Source organism: Lemur catta, chromosome 4, assembly GCF_020740605.2.
Source record: "Lemur catta isolate mLemCat1 chromosome 4, mLemCat1.pri, whole genome shotgun sequence".
Taxonomy (NCBI): Eukaryota; Metazoa; Chordata; class Mammalia; order Primates; family Lemuridae; genus Lemur; species Lemur catta.
Genome location: NC_059131.1, coordinates 28,613,885 through 28,636,372, shown reverse-complemented (window position 1 = coordinate 28,636,372; position 22,488 = coordinate 28,613,885). Strand labels below are relative to the sequence as shown.

The following is a 22,488-nucleotide window of genomic DNA, read 5'->3' as shown; positions in this document are numbered from 1 at the left end:
ATAGCCACAGTTTTCTTAAAACATGCTTTAATTCACTTAGAACTTTTATTCTGTTTTTCAACTTAAAAGTACTATTGATATCCCACAACTCTTTAGCCTGACGTAGGTGGCATTTGAGAAGAAATGGATCTTGATATTAGAGTTTTAGACTGAAATAAACTTATTTTAAAAGGGAGCAGGAGGGCTCCCTACATTTGGAATCAGCTCAGGATATTTGGAGCACTCTGTACTGAGGATGTGGGCTCTCTCCCCAGTGGTGACAGCTCAGCATCTCTATAGTGGCCACTGCTTTTGCTTCCTAAACATGCTGTTTTGAGTAGCCTCACCTTACAAATAGATTTGCAGAACAGGAAGAAGATTCTTGATAGGGAGGATTGTGATGAAACCGATAAAAATCTGTTTTAAAATCTTGTACAGCCTTCTGTTTTAATATCTTTTCTTCTGGTTGAGACATTAGTCTTTAACTTTTGAGGAACTCTGTAACTGAAGACAAACAATAAAATACCAACAGAGAGGAAATTATTAAAGAATTATATGTATTTAAATTACTTTTATCAGTAACCCACTCTAGCCTTAGAAGGTATAAAGCTAAAGGAGAAGGGGCATTTAAAACCAATGTATTTTTATTTTATAAATTTTTCTTTAAAGTGTTATAATTTTAAATTCAAGGATGTCTGATATTTGAATCAGTTCATTATTTTGAGGACCACATACACCAGTAAACTGGAAATAGATTTCTGTTTTATGATATATCCATGAATTTGCTTTTTGGGGAAAATGTCAAAATAAATATTTTATGGGCTGGGCATGGTGGCTCACGCCTATAATCCTAGCACTCTGGGAGGCCGAGGCGGGTGGATTGTTTGAGCTCAGGAGTTCGAGACCAGCCTGAGCAAGAGCAAGACCCCGTCTCTACTAAAAATAGAAAGAAATTAGCTGGACAACTAAAAAAAAATATATATATAGAAAAAATTAGCCGGGCATGGTGGCGTGTGCCTGTAGTCCCAGCTACCCGGGAGGCTGAGGCAGGAGGATTGCTTGAGCCCAGGAGTTTGAGGTTGCTATGAGCTAGGCTGATGCCACGGCACTCTAGCCTGGGCAACAGAGTGAGACGCTGTCTCATAAATAAATAAATAAGTAAATATTTTATGGCTAAATTTAGGGTGATTCTTAATCAGAATCAGCCTAAATGGAAATTTTCCAAACATACATTCTGATTTTGCTAAATCCTATGCTAATAAAAGACATTGCACTTCTTATAAAGCTTTGGTCCAATGTGTAGCCTAACAAAAATAAAGGCATTTGCTACCCTCAATGAATTTACCATTAAAATAGTTTACTAGTCCATAATATAAAGAAAACAATGCTCCCAATAAAAGACTCGAGTTAATGAACTTCCCCCTCATTTTTAAAGACTCTCAAAATTAAATGTGGACATTGATGGAATATGAGTTATAGAAGTGATTTTTTTCCCTCCATAATGGGAAGATGTCTTTTCTCCTCTTTATGTAGAAGATAGTAGCCCAGGTCTCCTGTGCTAATGACAGCTGCCTTTCTCCACAACTTGGGAGAGTACTATCAAGGAGAGATGGGGAGTAGGCCGGGCCTGAGGAAGTGATCACACTCAGTCAGCCTCCTATTTTACCTGATGGAGATGTGAATGAAAGTAGGTCCTTTCATGGAGGGGGTTGGAGACTCTTGTTCTTTATGATTAAATTCTCATTGTGACTACTTAAAATGAAAGGAATTAAAAGTTGAGAATAGGATCAAACCAACACAGTCTAGCACATTTAATGGTTTTAATAGCCTATAGGTATTTGTAAGCATCTTTTAGCAGTTACAAGATTTCTAGCAAATAAAATAATTTAAAAACTGTATTTAACTTGATCTAATCTGGATGTCAGGAAAAGTAATGGGTTATCGCTGTGGCCTTTCTCTTTACCAGGGAGAAAAACCAACTGGTGATGCTCTGAGATCCTGGTAACAGGTTGGAGCCTTGTTCCATGCTCTGCCTTTGTCTTTCTTTCTGCACATTCCTGTGGGCATTGATGAGTTTAAGACCAGCTGGTCAGCATGTGCAGAGGGCAAGAAATAAGTTGATGTAAAGTTTTAATATCAATGTTTTTGCCACTGATTTAGGAAACACTAAAGCTAGCAGGCCAAAGCAATCTACTTGTCAAAACATTTTAGGACTTTTAAAATTGACTATTTGGTCTTTTTTGAAAATATAAATAATAGTTTTAATCATTCTGAATCAAAGACTTTAATTAAGATATTTTTCCTTTTTCTTCTTAGATCCCAATTTTGTTCGGACATTTCTTACAACATACAGATCCTTTTGCAAACCTCAAGAACTACTGAGTCTTATAATAGAAAGGTCTGTCCATTTAAAAATGTATAAATTCTTTATTTTTTTTAAAAGAGGCTGAGCTAAGATCTTTTGTGTCTCAGAAATATGTTGAATGAGCTTTAAATTGTGGTTTGTGAGTACTTTTTCAGTAAATACAATCTCTTAGATGACCATTTATTTATAATAATATGTTAGCTTTGATTAAGTATAAAAATAGGTATTTTTTGTACATGGAAAATCAGTCTTTGAAAGTTCAAATTTATAGAATTAGTAAAGTTAAAGATCTATATCAAAATGTGTAATTTAGACTCTGGAAATTCAAATTTTGATGATTTAGAGTTTTCAAATATACCACATATTGAGTAAAATGGAGTTTGACAGTGAATAAATACTATAATCAAGGAAAGTATTTTATCCACCCAAATGAAGAACAGTCAACTTTTCAAGCATTACCCTTAAAAATTAGTATGTCAGCTGATTTAGAGAAATTCTACAAACCAAAAATGAACACCAGTCCCATAACTTTATAGTTGCATTTATTTTTGGAATTTGCATGTATTCCTTTTTATGTTTCTAGTTAGTTTTATCTATATGGGCAAGTACTAATTTAAAATAATTTTATTTGCCTTTACATTGTATAAGTCTCAATTGTTTTCACTGATGTGTATATCCTTAGTAATTCTTACAGTATTATCTTGATTTTGCTGAATGGTGAAAAGGTTTGTGGTTTTCTATTTGTATAATTTGATATAATTAGTATTTTCATTAATTTGTTCTATTGTATATTAGGTTTGAAATTCCAGAGCCTGAGCCAACAGAAGCTGATCGCATAGCTATAGAGAACGGAGATCAACCCTTGAGTGCAGAACTAAAAAGATTTAGAAAAGAATATATACAGCCTGTACAACTACGGTAAGCATTAAATAAACGACTGAAGTAAACAAGTCTTTATTAAACTGTTGTTTCAAAGTTGAAGTATATAAGGACCTTTCCCAAGCAAGGAGGAAGTAAAAAGTAAACTGAGTGAATTAATTAGGAGCAATTATCAGAAATTACTGTATAAGTCCTAATTAACATAGAGTTTTAAAAGTGTTAAGAATACTGATAAGATTATTTAATTTGTTTAGAGTTACTCTGTTTTCATTTGTACCATTCATTGTGATAAACACTTATGTCTGAGTTCTCAAGTAATTCAATTCCGTGTTAATGCCATAGAGTATTAAACGTATGTCGGCACTGGGTAGAGCACCACTTCTATGATTTTGAAAGAGATGCAGATCTTTTGCAACGAATGGAGGAATTTATTGGAACAGTAAGAGGTATGTTTTTTAAGTGCCTAGCTTTATATGTAATAAAAGTACCAATATGGTGACTATCAATTGACGTCATTATTGCTCAGTGTTGTTAAGAGATATTTATAATAGTGCCAGCATAACCATTTGAAAAAGTTAAAATTTTTCATCAAACAACATTTAGACCTACAAATTGCTCAGTAGTCACCCTGTGGACCCCAGTGTATTTTCATTTAGCGAATCGGCTACTGATATAGACTTGGTTAGAAGAAGTCTCAATTTAAGCCAAGTCTTTACACTTATCTTAAAGTGTGAGGGCATTTAGGAACTGTTGTGCCATTATAACACCACTGATGGAGGTCGACTGGGCCACAGGTGAATAGAGACAGAGGCAGGAGAGCGTGTTAAACTGAGAGTCTGTTTCTACACTGCTGCTAACCTAGTATGTGACTTTGGGCAAAATCACTTTGATTCTTCAGACTTCAGTTTCCTTATCAATAACATGAGGAGCTAGGTTTGATGATCTCCAAGATTTCCCCTCTAGTGTAAAGATTCTGTGGCTCTAAGGATGTCCTACCTAGACAAACTTGTTTTTATTTCCATTGTACACTGTAAATGAGAATCAGAAAATAAAGGGTTAAATAATAGTACTTTCACATACAGTACAAAACAAGGCCACATCAAAAACTCACACTAAAAATGAAGGAATCAGTCCTTTAACACTGTTTGGTTTATAAAATGCAATGTTAATTAAATTAATAGTGGGTGTATATAATCTATCCTTATAAATCTTGTGATTTATGTAACATACACCTTTTCTTGGAGGATTATAAAATATTAAATAATATTTTGAACTGAAGTTCAGAACAATAGAGGTAGAAAATCTCTGCAAATAAATTACTTTCTAATTTTGTTTAAAAAGCATCTGGAAGAATATACACCAAACTATTAACAGTGGTTACCCATGTGGAGAAGAATGAGATTGGGATAGGGGACTGGATAATGGTAAAGGGGAAGTTGCATTTTCCATTTTGATCATTTGAACTTTTTATAGCAAAGATATATTCAGGTATCATTTGTGTGATTTTAAACCATTTAAAAAATATAAAATATTAAAGAATAAATGTTATTTAAAATATAATGTATTTCAGGTAAAGCAATGAAAAAATGGGTTGAATCCATCACTAAGATAATCCAAAGGAAAAAAATTGCAAGAGACAATGGACCAGGTCATAATATTACATTTCAGAGTTCACCTCCCACGGTTGAGTGGCATATAAGCAGACCTGGGCACATAGAGACTTTTGACCTGCTCACCTTACACCCAATAGAAATTGCTCGACAACTTACTTTACTTGAATCAGATCTATACCGGTATGTAATTTGACATTCAATCTGAAAAATCATTTCAAAAGGGTTAATTTTGAAATGAAATACTGGTTTCTGCCTTATAGGGTTACCATAAAGTATAAATGAGATAGTACATGAAACATCTAATAATAAGGCCAGGCAGGCAGTTTCACTCCCTGGGTCCTCCTTGTTCTGTCTGAATTTACACCTTCTCTCTTTCTGCAGTCACCCCGAATTGCTGAAACTAGATTCAGATCCTGGCTTCACCAATTCCTGGCTTGAATCCTTGGGCAACTTTACTTTTATCCTTCTGCCTCTTAGTTTCCTCAAGAGTAAAACAGGGCTAATAATAATAATACTCCTGGGGCTGTTGTGAGGTTTAAAATAGTCAATATATGTCCAGTGCTTACAACATTGCCTAGCACAAAGTAAGGGCTCAATAATTGTTGGCTACTGCTGGGGTTGTATACTTAAATCATGGCCAGTTACAGCCTTATTTAGTTTATTATCCTACATTGATAAAACTACTGTCTCAAAAATGTCTGGTTCTGGTTTTAAATGGGGACTATTTAGAATCTCAAACTAAATTATTTTTTAATAACTAAATGAGAAGAGGAACTAAATTTATAGATTTCTACCCACCAAAGATATATCCAAAAATTATGGTATTAGAATCTATTTTATTTTTTTCCCAGGACCCTTTTGTGATAGGTTTTTTCCCTCCCTCCTTTAGACAAAAAAAAAAAAGAGAGAGAGATTTATGAATTGCATTGATTATAAGTGCTGGGAAAGACATTGTGGAGAAACCTCAGCCTTGCCCAAATCAAAATGCTGCTATAAAGCAATAGTACAAGTACACAAGTATATCCATAAGAACAGTTTTTTAAAAAAATCTATAAAGATGCGTATTTATAATTTTCTGTTATACCTTGTTTTCATAAACCTTTTCTGTTTGTGTAAGAGGAAAGTTTACATGAGAATTTAGTTTCTCTTTATTTCATTTACTTAATAAAACAGTGTCTATATTAGAGGAAAAAGTATCATGTAACATTATGCATTCATGATTTTAGAGCTGTGCAGCCCTCAGAATTAGTTGGAAGTGTGTGGACAAAAGAAGACAAAGAAATTAATTCTCCTAATCTTCTAAAAATGATCCGACACACCACTAATCTCACTCTGTGGTTTGAAAAGTAAGTATTCCTCATATTTTCATATTTTACAGCAGTCAGCTATGTTATAAATTTCAGTGCAATTTATTTCTGTATGTCTCGTGTCTTTTTGTTCCTCTGTTCCTCCTTTCTTTTGCATTGAGTGCTTTTCATTGAATGACAATGACTACGCAGCATTTTAATTTCACTAATGATTTTTTTCATTATATGTTTTCTGAGGTTCTTTTAGTGGTTGCTTTAGTGTTTACCATATACATCTTAATTTATCAGCATCAGCTTGGATTTATGATAGCTTAATTCCACTGATATATAGAAATGTTACTTCTATATAACTTTTTCCCCTTTTTATAATACGTATTACATTTCATTAATGATGCAAATCAAACAATATATTGTTAAAATTATTACTTTACCATTTGCCATCATCCTTAGCCCATTATAGCTTTGCTCTTTTTTTCTTTTTTTTTTTTTTTTTTTTTTGAGACAGAATCTCTGTTGCCCGGGCTAGAGTGCGGTGGCATCAGCCTAGCTCACAGCAACCTCAAACTCCTGGGCTCGAGCAATCCTCCTGCCGTAGCCTCCTGAGTAGCTGGGACTACAGGCATGTACCACCATGCCTAGCTAATTTTATATATATATATATATATATATATATGTTTTTAGCTGTCCATATAATTTCTTTTCTATTTTTAGTAGAGACGGGGTCTCGCTCATGCTCAGGCTGGTCTCGAACTCCTGAGCTCAAACAATCCACCTGCCTCTGCCTCCCAGAGTGCTAGGATTACAGGCGTGAGCCACCGCGCCCGGCCTAGCCCCTTATAGCTTTGCTCTTAACTTCTTCCTTTGTGCTGGCAATATATTACACATATATTATATTTCTATGTTATAGACCCAATAATACATTCATACTATTTTATAAAGTTGTTTTTTAAATCAGTTAAGGGAAGAAATGAGCAAAAATATGCATTTACAGTGTCTTTATAATTACATAATTATCTTTACTGGTGCTCTTTGTGTGGATTCAGAGTATCATCTGGGATCATTTGCTTTCAGCCTGAAGAACTTCCTTTATCATTTCTTCTATGGTGGGTCTACTAGCAACAAATACTCTGTTTTTGTTTACCTGAGAAAATCTTTATTCACTTTCATTTTTGAACAATAGCTCTATCTTCAAGTTAACTATTTTTTTCTTCTTCTAACAGTTTAGATCTCCTATTGAGCCCTCCCAAGAAGTTTTTTATTTCAGTTATTGTACTTTTCAATTCCAGAATTTTCATTTGGTTCCTTTTTATAATTTCTGTCTCTTTAATGATATTCTCTCTTTGCACATTATCATCAATACTTTCCTTAACTTCTTTCTTTATCATGCTTTCCTTTAATTCTGTGAACCTATTCATAATGGCTACTTTGAAATCTTTTTTTGTTAAATCTGACATCTGGTTGTTCATGGGCAGTTTCTGTTCCCTGCTTTTTTCCCAATGTATGGGTAATACTTTCCTATTTTTTTGCATGCCTTGTAATTTTTTGTCGGAAATCTGACATTTTAGATAATATATTGTGGCAACTCTGAGTACTGGTCCCCCACTCCCTGCCCCCCTTTCCAAGGGCTTATTATGTGTTCAGTGACTAGCTGGATTAGTTTAATGAAGCCTATTCTCCCTCTCTCTCTCTCTCTCACACACACACACACACACACACACACACACACACACACACACACACACACACACACACACACACACACACACACAATTAAGCTGGGATGTACTAAGAATGATGTAGATTTGGGTATGCCCACAATCACCCTGGGAAGGCAATGATACTGGTGGGACTCTGATCCACTCCTTCCCTGACCACATACACCCAGCTGTTAAACTCCACTAATTGCCAGGTGATTGCTCTGTTGTTTTCAACAATTCCTTTGAGGCATAAATTGCTACACAAAATAATCCAATCAAATTGTGGCTTCTTTGAAGGGGTGGTTTCTGAGGTCCCCATTGGATATATCTTCTGACCCCAAGACAGCTCCTCTCAGCTGTCTTATTTCCTGGTTCTCTCCTACAAATTACCCTTGCCTACAGTCTAGGCTGTGTCTTCATTAGATCTGTGAATCTCTTCCCAGTTGCCTCCACTGTTCTTGAGAACACCCTTAGGTTTAAACTTCTCCATACTTTGTTGCAAATGACAAGAGATTAGCAGCTATCTTTTTGAATGGGGCTCTGGGGCTGGGGCCTATGAGATGACAGAGTAAATATTTTAGGCTTTGTGGGACTTGCGGTCTGTCACAATTACTCAACTCTGCCACTATAGCACAGAAAGTCATAGACAATAGGCAAACAAATGATCCTGGCTGTGTTCCATTAAAACTCTACAGATACTACAATTTTTTTTTTTTTTTTTCAGACAGAGTCTTGCTCTGTCACCCTGGCTAGAGTGCAGTGGCATCATCATAGCTCAGATAGCTCAGTGTAACCTCAAACTCCTGGGCTCAAGTGATCCTCCTGTCTCAGCCTCCTGAGTAGCTGGGACTAGAGGTGTACACCACCACACCTGGCTAATTTTTTCTATTTTTAGTTGTCTAGCTAATTCCTTTCTATTTTTAGCAGAGACGAGGTCTTACTCTTGCTGAGGCTGGTCTGGAACTCCTGATCTCAAGCAATCCTCCTGCCTCAGCCTCCCAGAGTGCTAGGATTCATCAGTTAATTCTAATGCTGATAGAGGATGCTCCAAATATAATAGGAAAACGATTGGTTGACTCTACCAGTCTGGAAAACACAAAAGAATAGCATACCTGACTGGAGGCACTGCCTTATCTTCCAGTCTCCTTCCATCTGTCACTCTGAATGTGTCTTCTTGTTATATAAGAGCCACCCCACACACTCTACATTATTTTATTTACTAAGTTCTTTAAACCATAGCTTTATTGAAAAAACTCTAAAATTTTTTTTTTGTTTTTGATTCCCAGATGCATTGTAGAAACTGAAAATTTAGAAGAAAGAGTAGCTGTGGTGAGTCGAATAATTGAAATTCTACAAGTCTTTCAAGAGCTGAACAACTTTAATGGTGTCCTTGAGGTTGTCAGTGCCATGAATTCATCACCTGTTTACAGACTAGACCACACATTTGAGGTAGGTGTTTTTAAATGAACTTTCATTCTCTATCATAAAAATTAGGACTTTAAAAATTTTGATCTTTAATTTTTAAATGTCTCATCTGTCTTTTCAGTAGCAGGTTAAAAGATGGAATTATCAAAATTATATAATGAATTGGTTGCTTTATAAAAATTAGGCATTCTCATTAAAATGTATTTACAGGTTCCAGGCTAAGTTAGAAAAAGAAAAAATTTCAGCACTTAATTTGTTGTATAATGTATACTTAAATACTCACATAACTTAGTGAGGAACAGCAAGATAAACTGGACTGACTGCTGTCACACACACATGCACACACACACACACACACACTCTTACACTTCTTTTAAGTTTGCACTGGGGTCTGTTAAGGTAGTTTGTTTGAAACAATTATTACAATTTTAGAATCAAACCGATACTGTTGTGTTTGAGCCTTATCATTAGTCTGGTATTTTTTGGCAAGACCTGTGATTCCTTTTATAAATGTATGCCTACTAAATATTTTTTTTCTTGTAGCAAATACCAAGTCGCCAAAAGAAAATTTTAGAAGAAGCTCATGAATTGAGTGAAGATCACTATAAGAAATATTTGGCAAAACTCAGGTCTATTAATCCACCATGTGTGCCTTTCTTTGGTAAGTATTTCTTTCTGAATTTTTATTGCATTTCTAGATAAAACAAGACACTTTTTTTCATTAAATGACTGAATAATTACATGTATAATATGCCACGGAAAATACTTATTTAACAAATACTTAGCACCTGAATCCCCTTGGAATTTTTCTCTATTGGGACTTTTTAAGATCAAGTCCAATATATACATTTCATTTTCTATTTTCATTTTGAGTAGCCATTAGATATTATATAATATTTACTTGTGTTTTTATACTCACAGAAAGCTTTTTAATTAAATTTTAATAAACTAAATACAAAAGAGGCATGACCAAACTCAACCGTATCTATAACGATTTTTTTTTATAAACAGTTTCACATGGCTAAAAATTCTAGTGATGTGCCCTTGGGCGCATACCTCAGGCACATCAAAATTTTATTCTCTTCACCTACTCTTTTTTCCCCCCCTCTGCATTAGAGGAAGGAAGTACCTTTTTCTTCCCTTTAAGACTGAGTCTACCATCTGAATCTCCCTTTCTGTAGTTTCCTCTGTCTTCTTCCATCATTTATGTCCTGTCCTTCATATCTATAATCTCTTTCGTGCCGTCTTCTTTTCTCTACCTATGTATATCTCTGATGAGAAATTATGACCTCTGTCACACAATTTGGCATTTATTCTTCTTCATATGTAGCATATTTTCACCTGTTCCTTGTCTGTATCTGTTTTTTCCATATAGTGTTAAGTTACATGGCACATAACAATGTTAAATCCTGATTTTTCAATTAACATGTCATTTTCCCACATTTTATTGTTTAGGCTTTATAGGAATCACTTTTGTATTTACTTCTAATCTTTTTGCTATGCACATTGTATATCATTGTAATTCTATGACACATGCCTATTATAGTTTACTTTTTTCACTTACCATATCCTAAGTATATTTTTGTATTTTATTAAATACTCTTCATAATAATCATTTATAATGGCTACATAATATTCCATAAAGTTGATATGACAATTTGTTTAACCATTACCCTATGATTGGACACACTGTTTCCTGCTTGTTTGCTTTCCTTAATAATGTTATGATTAATATCTTCATTTATACCTTTTTCTGTTTTTGAGAATATCTTCTTGAGATAGATACCCAGAAGAATTATCCTTGGTTTTGCTTTCCACAGTTTCAGTTACCTATAGTCAACTGTGATCCAAAAACAAGATATTTTGAGAGGGCAAGAGAAAGACCACATTCACATAACTTTTATTACAATGTACTGTTATAGTTCTAGTTTAATATTAATATTAAATTTAATATTAGTTATTGTTAATCTACTGTGCCTAATTGATAAATTAAACTTTGTCATAAGTATAAATCTAAAAGAAAAAATAGCATATATATTATATATATATATATGGATTTGGTGCTTATTCATGGTTTCAGGCATCCAGTGGGGATCTTGGAAGCTATCCTCCTTGGATAAGGAGGTTAAAAGGTGTCAGTTTTTTTAACTCTAATACATCCTGTTAAGTTGCTTTCTGAAAAGCTTATACTCGTTTATGCATTATCAGAAGTGTATGAAAAAGCAAATTTCATCCCATGGTTTCCACCTTTGGGTACTTCCTCCTCTCCCCCACTGCCCCCCATTTCAATTATTTTCACAGATTAAAAACTACTTACTACTTATTTATTGTAATAATTTCTATTCTATGGACATTTTTTCCATGCATTTTCTTAATATTTACATTCCCTCTTGTCCACGTTTCTTTTGCATATCTTCTGCAACATTTTTACCAATCTGCCTTTTAGTTTTTATTTGTTGACATGTATTAGTTTTAAATTATACAATCTGTCCATCTTTCTCATTATGATTCCTCGTTTCTAACCCTAGAAAGTTTGTATAATCTAGTAATTTAATACTCAATCATACTTTCTTCTAGCTTTTTTATGATTTGACTTTTAAAATTATATTTAACTCTTTTATCAAACTGAAGTCTCTTTTAGATATTAGATGAAATACCCAAATTTATTTCTCTACCAAATTGTTTGTTTATTCTAGGTTTATTGAATGATTCTTTTTCCTCATATGGAACCTCCTTCTTTAATACATATTGTATCTCACTGACTTCTTATGCCAGTGCCACAGTTTTAATGATTGTCACATTATAATCAGTGATTCTTATTTTTGCCCCCTGCCTCCTGGAACATTTGGCAATGTTTGGAGGTGTTTTTTATCGTTCTAATTGGAATGGTGCTGCAGGCTTCTAGTCAGTAGAGGACACAGTTGTTGCTAAGATCCTACAATGCATAGGGATACTCCCCCATAACAAAGAATTACCTGGCCCAAAAGTGCCAAGGCAAAGAAACCTGCTTTACAGTGTTTTCACAGATGATAAAGTTGGTTCTTTAATGTTTCTTCAGTATTTTCTGTTTTTTTGGTCTTGAATGCCTGGGCTTCAAGTGGTCCTCCCACCTCAGCCTCCCAAGTAGCTGGAATTATAGGCATGAGCCACTGTGCTTATTAGCAAGTTTCTGTCAATTTTTGTCTGTTGATTTTTCCAAATGAAGTTAATAAGTTTGGGCCCCCACATACAATTGGAAAAATCTGTCATTTAATTTGAAAAGAATATGTATGATATTTAGCATTTCCCTTTATTAATTTTTCCTGGGTATTTTTGATTTGAATGGCATTCATCCAGTTACCCTTAATTCTAAGAATTTTTAATTTCCTCGGGTTTTCTAAATATTGTTTATCTGTCTACCTACAGTTCATATTTACTTTGGGAGAGTTTTCTAAATATTTAGTCGTGTCTACAAATAATGATACAGTGCCTCTTCCTTTGACCTTATTTCTCTTATGCTTTATAGAATTGGTTAAACAAAGCTTTAAAAATAATGGTAGGCCGGGCGCAGTGGCTCACGCCTGTAATCCTAGCACTCTGGGAGGCCAAGGCGGGCGGATTGTTTGAGCTCAGGAGTTCGAGACCAGCCTGAGCAAGAGTGAGACCCCCGTCTCTACTGAAAATAGAAAGAAATTATATGGACAGCTAAAAATATATATAGAAAAAATTAGCCGGGCATGGTGGCGCATGCCTGTAGTCCCAGCTACTCAGGAGGCTGAGGCAGGAAGATTGCTTGAGTCCAGGAGTTTGAGGTTGCTGTGAGCTAGGATGATGCCACGGCACTCACTCTAGCCTGGGCAACAGAGTGAGACACTGTCTCAAAAAAAAAAATGGTAAAAATAAGCAGCTTTTTTCTCCTGTTTGACACTTCAAAAGTACACAGCCCTGTATTAAACTCAGTTTCAGTTGGGGATAGGTATTAATTTTGCTACTTGCTTGATTAGATGCTTTTTTATCATGTTAAAAAAGTATCTTTCTTGCCACAGAATTGTTTCATTTCATTATTTAAAAAATACTAGCATTCAGTTATATCACAAAAATCGCTTTTTAATTATCCCTATTTCAATATAGCTTTCCCATTTCTATTTTTACTTGTTTTACTTTGCTTTTTTTCTTCAAAAAGACAAGATCTTAAATTTAATTATTTTCTGCTGATTTTATGGAGTTTTTTGTCGTATATTATTTTTTTATCATAATTAACTTCTAGTTTTCCTGCCAACTCCCTCCCCCAAATTTTTGATAAAAATAATGAGTTCATTTATTTTCTCCTCCTGGTAAAACATTAAAGCCTACGCATTTGTTCTTAAATGTGGTAACTATGGTACCAATTCATATAAGGGAGCAAAGGATCTGGGTAGGTCTGATGTTCATTTCATTCACTCTGTTGACAAATATTTCTTGAGTACCTGCTAAGTGCCAGTGCTACGGCAGGTGTTTCAAAAAGTGAAAAATACGATCATTATGCTCACTTAGCTTATATTCATGGCACTTGAGATATCCTATGGTCTCTGGTACACAGAGACAAAAAGAAACTATATAAATAGAAAGGAGTCTCCAGAGACTATAAAAATTCAACCAACTTAAACAATTAACCTGTTCTACAGCCTTTTGTTTGTAAGGCCCACGACCACCTAGCTGGCTAAAACTAGCCCCTGACAGATAGCCTATAGATAAACTCAAGTAAACTTTCCTCATTATCATGCTAAAGTCTCCACCCTGGGAAGAGCTATAGCTTCATCACCATAACATGCGACTTGTGTGCTAACCTAACGAACTAACCGAACTAACCACACATACTCAGCAAGAACCCCTCCCCTACACATAATGATGCATCCTTTTCTTTCTCTACTGCCCCATAAAAACCCCATGCCACTTTCCCTCAGGGAGACACTACTTTTAAAAAATATTCCAGGTATTCTCCTTACTACTAATAATTAAAAACTCCTACTGGTCAAGACCTGTGTTCTTGTAAAGCATCATTTATTACTTGCCAGGCAAACAAACCCCAATCTTTTGGGTAACAAAACCTCAGGGCCCATTCACTGGACTATTTGGCCCCTGCTGCCCTGTCTCCCTGACTGGTGGGTATTTATTCAGACAAACTGAACTCTCTGAAGTACTCTCTCAGATCTTTACAAACTTAACTGATCTTCATAACATGTTCTTAAATGAAAAAAAGGAAGTTTCAGACCTATATTTCAGGTATGATTTCAGTAAGGTGTTTTAAGCTGAGCTGTGTGATTTAGTGAGTGAATACAAATACGTGTAGGTAGTTTGATAGGTACACAGACAGCCCACCTGCCAGCCCTCCTACCCTTTCTCTTCACCTTCCTGGTTATTGAGCTTCTGCTCTTTTAAAATAGTTTATCTACAACTGTCCCTGGTCAGTTCTGTTGCTCTGGGTAGACCTTTACTACTCTCAACCTATTGGTCCCTAGAGTTAGTCAGGCAACCTTTTATGGTTCTGATCCAGTGGGTAGAGCCAGATGTTATTGCTACATCTGAATTCCATCTTGTCTATTTAGTAGTTTATAGATACTCCTTCCAGATTCTTAATTCTGGATACTGTTTTTCAAACCTCTTCTACGAGGGAGTGTCAGGGGTAGTAGCAGACACTTTTACTTCCTCTTACCATCTTACCAGAATTCTTATTCAAGTCTTTTGCTGGCACTACTACCATTTACAGAATAAAAGTAGGGCAAATTCTCTTTCCAAAGCTCTGCTAGACTTCTGTTCTATATCTCAATTTTTCTCCATACACTAAAATGTTCTATTCATAGGTAGGATGGATATGTGGGCAAACTAACATTTCCTATAAGGTAAAAGCATATACCTTAACCAAATTTGTCATCTGTGCACAAACTATAGCATTGGCTTTGCTCTTTCCTCTTAACACAGCTCAGATCTTATGTCCTTCTTTTTTTGTAAATTTACTTTGTCTGCACTTGAGCTTTCCAGCTATTTTGGAATTGGCTCTCACATCCTGGTCTATTCTTTAAATGTCCCTATCTATTTTAAAATAATATACTTCTTTCATTCACTCAAAAACATTTGTTGAAGGCCAGGCATTGGTGGCTCACACCTGTAAATCCTAGCAGTCTGGGAGGCCAAGGTGGGAGGATTGCTTGAGCTCAGGAGTTTGAAACCAGCCTGAGCAAGAGCGAGACCTCATCTCTACTAAAAATAGAAAAATTAGCCAGGCGTCCTGGCATGTGCCTGTAGTCCCAGCTACTTGGAGGAGGCTGAGGCAGGAGGATTGCTTAAGCCCAGGAGTTTCAGGTTGCAGTGAGCTATGATGACCCTACTGCACTCTATCTGGGGCCATAGAGTAAGACTCTGTCTCAAAAAAAAAAAAAATTATTTATTTTTGTTGTTGTTGAATGCCTCTATGTGCCATGCCCAGGGCTAGGTGCTGAGAATAGACAAATAAGACTAGTTCCATAGTTTCTGCCCCCTTGAAAGAACAGAAAAATAATTACAGTACTGTGTAATAAATATAACACTGTATTGTAGAAATGTGTAAATCAAAGTGTGGACAAAGTGCTATGGGATCCTGGAACCCTGAGCAGCCACTTTGTCCTAGGAAGGTTAGGAAAGGAATCAGCAAAGAGGTGAAACCTTACCCCTCTTCATTATTTATGTCATAATGCTCTGCTTTCCCTTTCCTTGGAACAGCTATGTCCAGAGTAGGGTATAGAAAATGATCTATTGACGTACAGGAATAACTAGATCTTCTAGTTATATTTTTAAAAAAGAAAAGAAAAATTTAAGCTTTACTAGTATATAATACTCAGGTCTATATTATACATATACATATTTATATATACACTACATTTTTATTCAAATTTTATATATATATATATTTTGAGGGTGTATGCTGAAACTTTTTTTACTGATGTAGTGTAGAATCAACAGTTTGGATATCACCGCTGTGATCATTTGTTATTTTAGGCATAAAATAATTTCCAAATTTTATCCTGAACTGTCCCAAAGTACTACATTCAAGTGTGCTTTAACACCTATGACATCCCACCAACTTACTATTCCCTCTGTATTCCCAGTTGTCAGTCGTCACATCATCACTCCCCTCACCCCCAGTCACCCAAGCACACTGCCCCCATCTCCTCCGCAAACCAGTTAGTCAGTTCTTAGGGAGTCTACCCCTTAAATACTTATCCCCTCTCCTCTTAGACTCTGGAGCAGCTCTTATCATCTCACTGTTGTTAACTGACTAACTGTTTTTCCTATTTGTGGTCTTAACTCCTTCCAACCCATGGCTTCACAGTACAACTGGAGTAATCCTTTTAGAACGCAAAGATGCTTATATCTCCTAATTACTCCTGGATAAAAGTTAAGCTCCTTAACAAAAGGCACTATATGACCCAGGCCAAGTGCTATTACCCACAAACTCTTCTACAGGTGGGCCATCAATATGGAAAGTTGATTTTAGCCGTCACTGACTGTGCATGGTCTTACTGACATGTTTTTCAAACTGAACATTGAACTAAGTGGATCATGCAACTTATATAAAGAAGAGTATGATTAACTGAAAGAAAAAGCCAAATGACAGATGTGGAAAATAAAAGAACCTGTGCTTACTAAACACACAGTAACTTTGTCTTATGAATGTATCATCAAGAGTGGCCTAGGTACTAAGAAATAGTCAAGTAACCAATGCACTTAATAACTGGATGCTTTTGTAAACCAAACAGGCATTGATATCAGTCATATTCCCTTCTTGCTAATTTGTTCAATATTGATTTGAGTCATTTAATCTTTTCAAGAATGTAGCCAAAAATTCTAGCATTTAAAAGTATGCCTCTACCACAAAAGCCTTTAGAGCCCCTAATCTAGCCCTTGCCTATATCTACCCTCGTATCTTGCCACTCTTCCTCCACCCCACACACCAAACCCCTACGTCTAGCCACACCAAACAACATATTGTCTCTAAATATGCCTGTCAAGCCTCATCACAAATCAGTGGCTTTATACACACTGCTGCTTTCCTTAGAATGCCCTTCTATCTTATTCTAGTCCTTAAACTTCTCATTTTTTTCAGACTTAATCTAAGTATCACCTTGTCTCTGATGCTTTTTCTAATCCTACCAGCTCAAGACAGCGTTAGGAATACCTCCTTTGTGTTCTCATAGCATCTTATGCATTCCCACTAACATAGCACCTCCTAATATATAGCACTTACCAAATTGTACTGTAGTAGTCCACAATTCAAAGCTCTGGGCTCCTTGAGGTCAGGGACACCTTTAGCACTGGACTCCTTGAGGTCTTTTTCATCTTTGTATCTGCGGTATCTCATGCAGTACTTGGCATACAGCAGAGACTCAGTACATGTATATTGAGTGGATGAACTCAGATATCCACACCTCCCCCTTTTTTTCCCCAAAGCACCATAGTCAGTACTTTGGGGGGAAAGGCAGAAGCATAAGAGTATAGTGCAAGATGCAACAGCAGCATCAACAATCACAACCATAGAGAATTAATACTTACTTTTGTCAGTCAATTCTAAGCCCATATGTAAATTCACTCATTTATTTCTCACAGCAACCCTCTCATTTTACAATGAGAAAACTAAGGCACAGAAAGACTCAGCTATTTGCACAAGATCCTGCAAGTAGAAAGCAGCAGAGCTGGCTCCAGAACCTTTATGCTAGAATAGAAAGAAACTGAAGTGCTCTGGCACTAGAGGGCTGTATGAAGAACTGAAGTGCCTGTTATTTTACTGCTTCTCCTCCTCATCCTGTGCACAACCTGCAGTGATGGGGAAACAGGAACTCAGTTACCAGTTGCCACTAAGTCTTAGAATGATTGAAGACCAGAATATACATATATTATATATAGTGCTATGTTTGATAGGTTTGGAAATCCTTCCACATTTCCATGAATAAGCCTATCTAAATAGGACTACCTCTGAATTGCAAATTATAACACCCTATAGTGGGGCCTCCAGAGCTGAGTAAACAGAAAATGTGATCCTCTGAATTTAGCATTTTCCCCGGTTGCCAAAAATATGTGTCATTAGTGATGGAGTTATTCTTAAAGTTCTTTTAACAAAACTGTGATTTATGTCTAATAACATAACAGTTTATTAAAGTTGGTCTCCCTTTTTCTTGTTTACCTATAAAATCTCCCGTTTTCTTGGTTATCTATAAAATTTAAGTCTTTCACAGAAGAATGATACTTACAAAAATCTTTCTCTTGATATTTACTTAGCTTGTTGTTTTTCACAGCATAGAAATCTGAGCCTTGTTCTTTAGTTATGGTGATTGAAATGGTACAGTGTCATATGCCCACAATTAATGAAAAAGAAAAAAACTTGCTTTTTCCTTCCTTATCCTTGAAATAATTTCATCATATTATCTTCTAGGAATTTATCTCACTAATATCTTGAAAACAGAAGAAGGCAACCCTGAGGTCCTAAAAAGACATGGAAAAGAGCTTATAAACTTTAGCAAAAGGAGGAAAGTAGCAGAAATAACAGGAGAGATCCAGCAGTACCAAAATCAGCCTTATTGTTTACGAGTAGAGTTAGACATCAAAGTAAGTTGAATTAAAGACACATATTTCTGATTAAGTTTATAAACCTCCTGATAAAAGGCAGGTTTATTTTGTAGGGGAGAAAAAGGGAAATAAAACAAAATAAATAATTCAAATTTTATGTTAAGTATTTTCTTAAATTATTTTCATGGATTTCAAACTAAATTTATAATATTTAACATTAACAATTATTTCTTTGCATTTATTTTAGAGGTTCTTTGAAAACTTGAATCCAATGGGAAATAGCATGGAAAAAGAATTTACAGATTATCTTTTCAACAAATCCCTAGAAATAGAACCACGAAACCCTAAGCCTCTCCCAAGATTTGTAAGCATTCATATGTTTATATTTCTTTTACATTTATATATTTTCTTGCACTTGTCATCTACATCTGGTGATGTCATCACTACCATATGTGTTACATAGATAGTTTCTATAAGGGCTGGGATGAAGTGCACATGGGATAGTTAAAAGTAATGAAAAAATGCTGAATAAATAGGCCCATGAACATCCCACTTGTTCTAAATAAATGAACATTAATATTAATTTGAATAAATCCAGATACGATGATGAAATTAAGCAAATATGTAAATTTTTTATTGTTTTTGGTTTTACCCCCCAAAAAATGTTACTTGATTTATTTTAAGGACAGGAAGTTTAATGAATTTATGCTGATTCACTTATAATGACTATATTTACTTATGACTTTTTAGAAGTAATGACTTATTAGAACTTTTAACTATGAATCATTAGCCAGAAAAATATCAAGTCTGGCTAACGATACTTTCCTGGGGAAAATAAAGTTTCCATTGTTTTTTATTATTTGTCAGTGCCTGGCCAAATTTATGTATAGTATCATCACCTCACTGATCTACTATGTTCTCTCTTACTCATAAGAAAGTCAAGAATCAGGGAGTAAACATAAATGGCTTCTAAGTGACCGAGATAAATCTCATAATGTCTATGAACTAAAGCATATGCAGTTGCCTCCCAGGAAAATTTCTCAAGCCCTCAAAACAGTTTTTAAGAAGAGAGATTAAAAACAACAAATTGGAAAGAGGTATATAGTCTGCTCCAATGAGGCACACTGATCTCACTGAGAAATGATCATCCTACAAGGAAAATACCACAAAACTAACACACACAAATGAAAACTCAGGCAATTTAATGCATTTGTAAACAGCTCAAATGATCCTAATGACGTCACTGTATTATAGCATAGTAAGGTATTATAATGATGATCCTGGCTTTTCTAGCAAGGTTAAATTTGCTCAAAATAGTCTGGGTTGTTCCCTCTGCACCCCGCCTCCTGTGTTTATTGATAAAATAGTCTGTTTTAAAAGCCAGGAAAATATAAATTTTAGAATATTTCCACCTGAAATTATTAAAAACCCAAATACTCCGGTATTTATAAGACAAAAACTCAGTTATTTAAAGAAATTCATTCCCTAACAATTTAGCTAGCCAAGGCTTTAGCAAGATGGACTGTTAATGCTTTAACTTGGATACTTTGATCTGAATCATTATGTAACTTCCTTATTAGTGATTCAAGATTTTCCTAGATATTAGTTGAATTTTACCAGGCATGTACAGAAAAACCTTCCTTTCTACTATAGTGTTTTAAATATTGTCTTTCTTTTGATATGTCTACAGCCAAAAAAATATAACTATCCCCTAAAATCTCCTGGTGTTCGTCCATCAAACCCAAGACCAGGTACCATGAGGCATCCCACACCTCTGCAGCAGGAGCCAAGGAAAATTAGTTATAGTAGGATCCCTGAAAGTGAAACAGAAAGTACAGCATCTGCACCAAATTCTCCAAGAACACCGTTAACACCTCCTCCTGCTTCTGGTGCTTCCAGTACCACAGATGTTTGCAGCGTGTTTGACTCTGATCATTCAAGCCCTTTTCACTCAAGTAGGTGCTAAACTTTTAAATGCATTAAGGTATTTGTTAGTATTATACATGCTAGAGGTAAAAAAAGAATCTCTGATTTTTTTTGTGTGTGTGAACTTGTAGACAAGTGCATTTCAAAAGATATTATTATATAAAATATAAGACAAATTCTAAACTCCAGCAACTTTCAATTTTTAAAAAATCTGCTGGAACAGCCTTCTCTAAATTTATTATACTTTACTGAAATGCCTGGTTGTAAAATTGGTAATTTAAACTTCATTTGAGCATTTTACGATGCATTCCTCATATCCAGAGGAAACTAAGATCATTTAAAATCTGCAAAGAATGTCAGTACTGTGTTTCAAATGCTGCCTCCAAAAGTATTATACAGATTGAGTATCCCTAATTCAAAAATCTGAAATCTGAAATGCTCCAAAATCCAAAACTTTTAAAGAGTGCCAATGTGCCGCTCAAAGGAAGCACTCATTGGAGGACGTATTTTCGGATTAGGGATGCTACGCCAGTAAGTATAATGCAATAATCCAAAATCCAAAACAATTCTGGTCCTAAGCATTTCAGATAAGGGATGCTCATCCTGTATTTGAATACTACTCAGGGTACACCACCATCCAATCCCCACCAAATTCTGCAGCAGCTTTTCATTTTGCAGTGTATCCAATTCAAACTCCTACTTAACCCTTTCTCAGCCTACCTCATGGTACCCTGATGGTATATAGTGCCGGCTAGTACACTGCCTATGCTTTTCAGCACAGCCATACAAATCTTACAGACTGCATACTATTGTTTATCCCTCTCTTATTTCTAGACCAGCAGTCTTATAGAAATTTGATGTAAACCACATGTAAAACTTTAATGTCTAGTAGCCACATGAGAAAAAGCAAAAATAATTTTAATAATATATTTTATTTAACCCAGTATATAAAAAAATTTGTCATTTCAACATGAATATAATAATTTGGAGGTATTTTACATTCTTTTTTTTTTTTGTTCTAAATCTTTAAAATCCAATGTGCATTTTACACTTACAGCACATCTCAATTTGGACAAGCCACAGTCAAATGCTCAAAAATTATGTGTGGCTGCCAAACTGTACAGCCGTCAGCTCTACCGTTTGAAGAGGCTACTTTTTAAATCTAGATCACCATTAATTTTCTAATTAATTGCATGTGGAGCTTTACAGCTCTTCTAAGAACACACAACCGTTTTTCATTTATTCATCACGAAATCAAAACTTGAATCCAGTCACCTTTAACCCTTTCATTACCAATTCCACATGCTCTTCCCATTGGCTGTCTTAGTTCAATGTGCTGATCAAGTTCTACCCTAGTATATGACATAATAGAATCCAGTACAGGAGGCAGCATGACATTATTATGGAGGAGGTTGAAAAGCATTAACCTAGGAGTGAGAAATCAGGTTTGTCATCCCAGTCTGCTAGTCGGATGCTAGGCACTTTTTCTGTGCCTTCTTGGGGTCAAATTAGATTAAGATTCTCTCAGAAGAAACCTAACTAAAAATCTACTTAAAATAATACTCTGGAGGTATATTATTTTGACATTTGGTCCAGAATCCTATTTGTACATACATTTGTAGACCAGCATTCTGTCTTGTCTTTGTACCAACTAAAGTGAATTTGTCTTGAGAATAATACAACTTGGCTTTATTTGGTGACTGGGATCATGGAGTCATGTTATACACACAATAAGCTGCCAT

The 22,488-nt window shown here is 35.3% G+C and overlaps 1 protein-coding gene across 4 annotated transcripts in view; it reads left to right on the top strand.

Annotated features, from left to right (window-relative positions):
- The window catches only part of SOS1 (SOS Ras/Rac guanine nucleotide exchange factor 1), a 124,822-nt gene that overhangs the window by 90,567 nt on the left and 11,767 nt on the right, over positions 1-22,488 (top strand). For all 4 annotated transcript variants that reach the window (XM_045549445.1, XM_045549444.1, XM_045549443.1 and 1 more), the window contains 10 exons: positions 2,296-2,377; positions 3,140-3,262; positions 3,566-3,669; positions 4,794-5,016; positions 6,063-6,182; positions 9,127-9,289; positions 9,809-9,926; positions 18,687-18,859; positions 19,068-19,184; positions 20,511-20,775. In XM_045549445.1, coding sequence (XP_045405401.1) covers positions 2,296-2,377; positions 3,140-3,262; positions 3,566-3,669; positions 4,794-5,016; positions 6,063-6,182; positions 9,127-9,289; positions 9,809-9,926; positions 18,687-18,859; positions 19,068-19,184; positions 20,511-20,775 — 1,488 coding nt within the window. The remainder of the gene's footprint in view (positions 1-2,295; positions 2,378-3,139; positions 3,263-3,565; positions 3,670-4,793; positions 5,017-6,062; positions 6,183-9,126; positions 9,290-9,808; positions 9,927-18,686; positions 18,860-19,067; positions 19,185-20,510; positions 20,776-22,488) is intronic.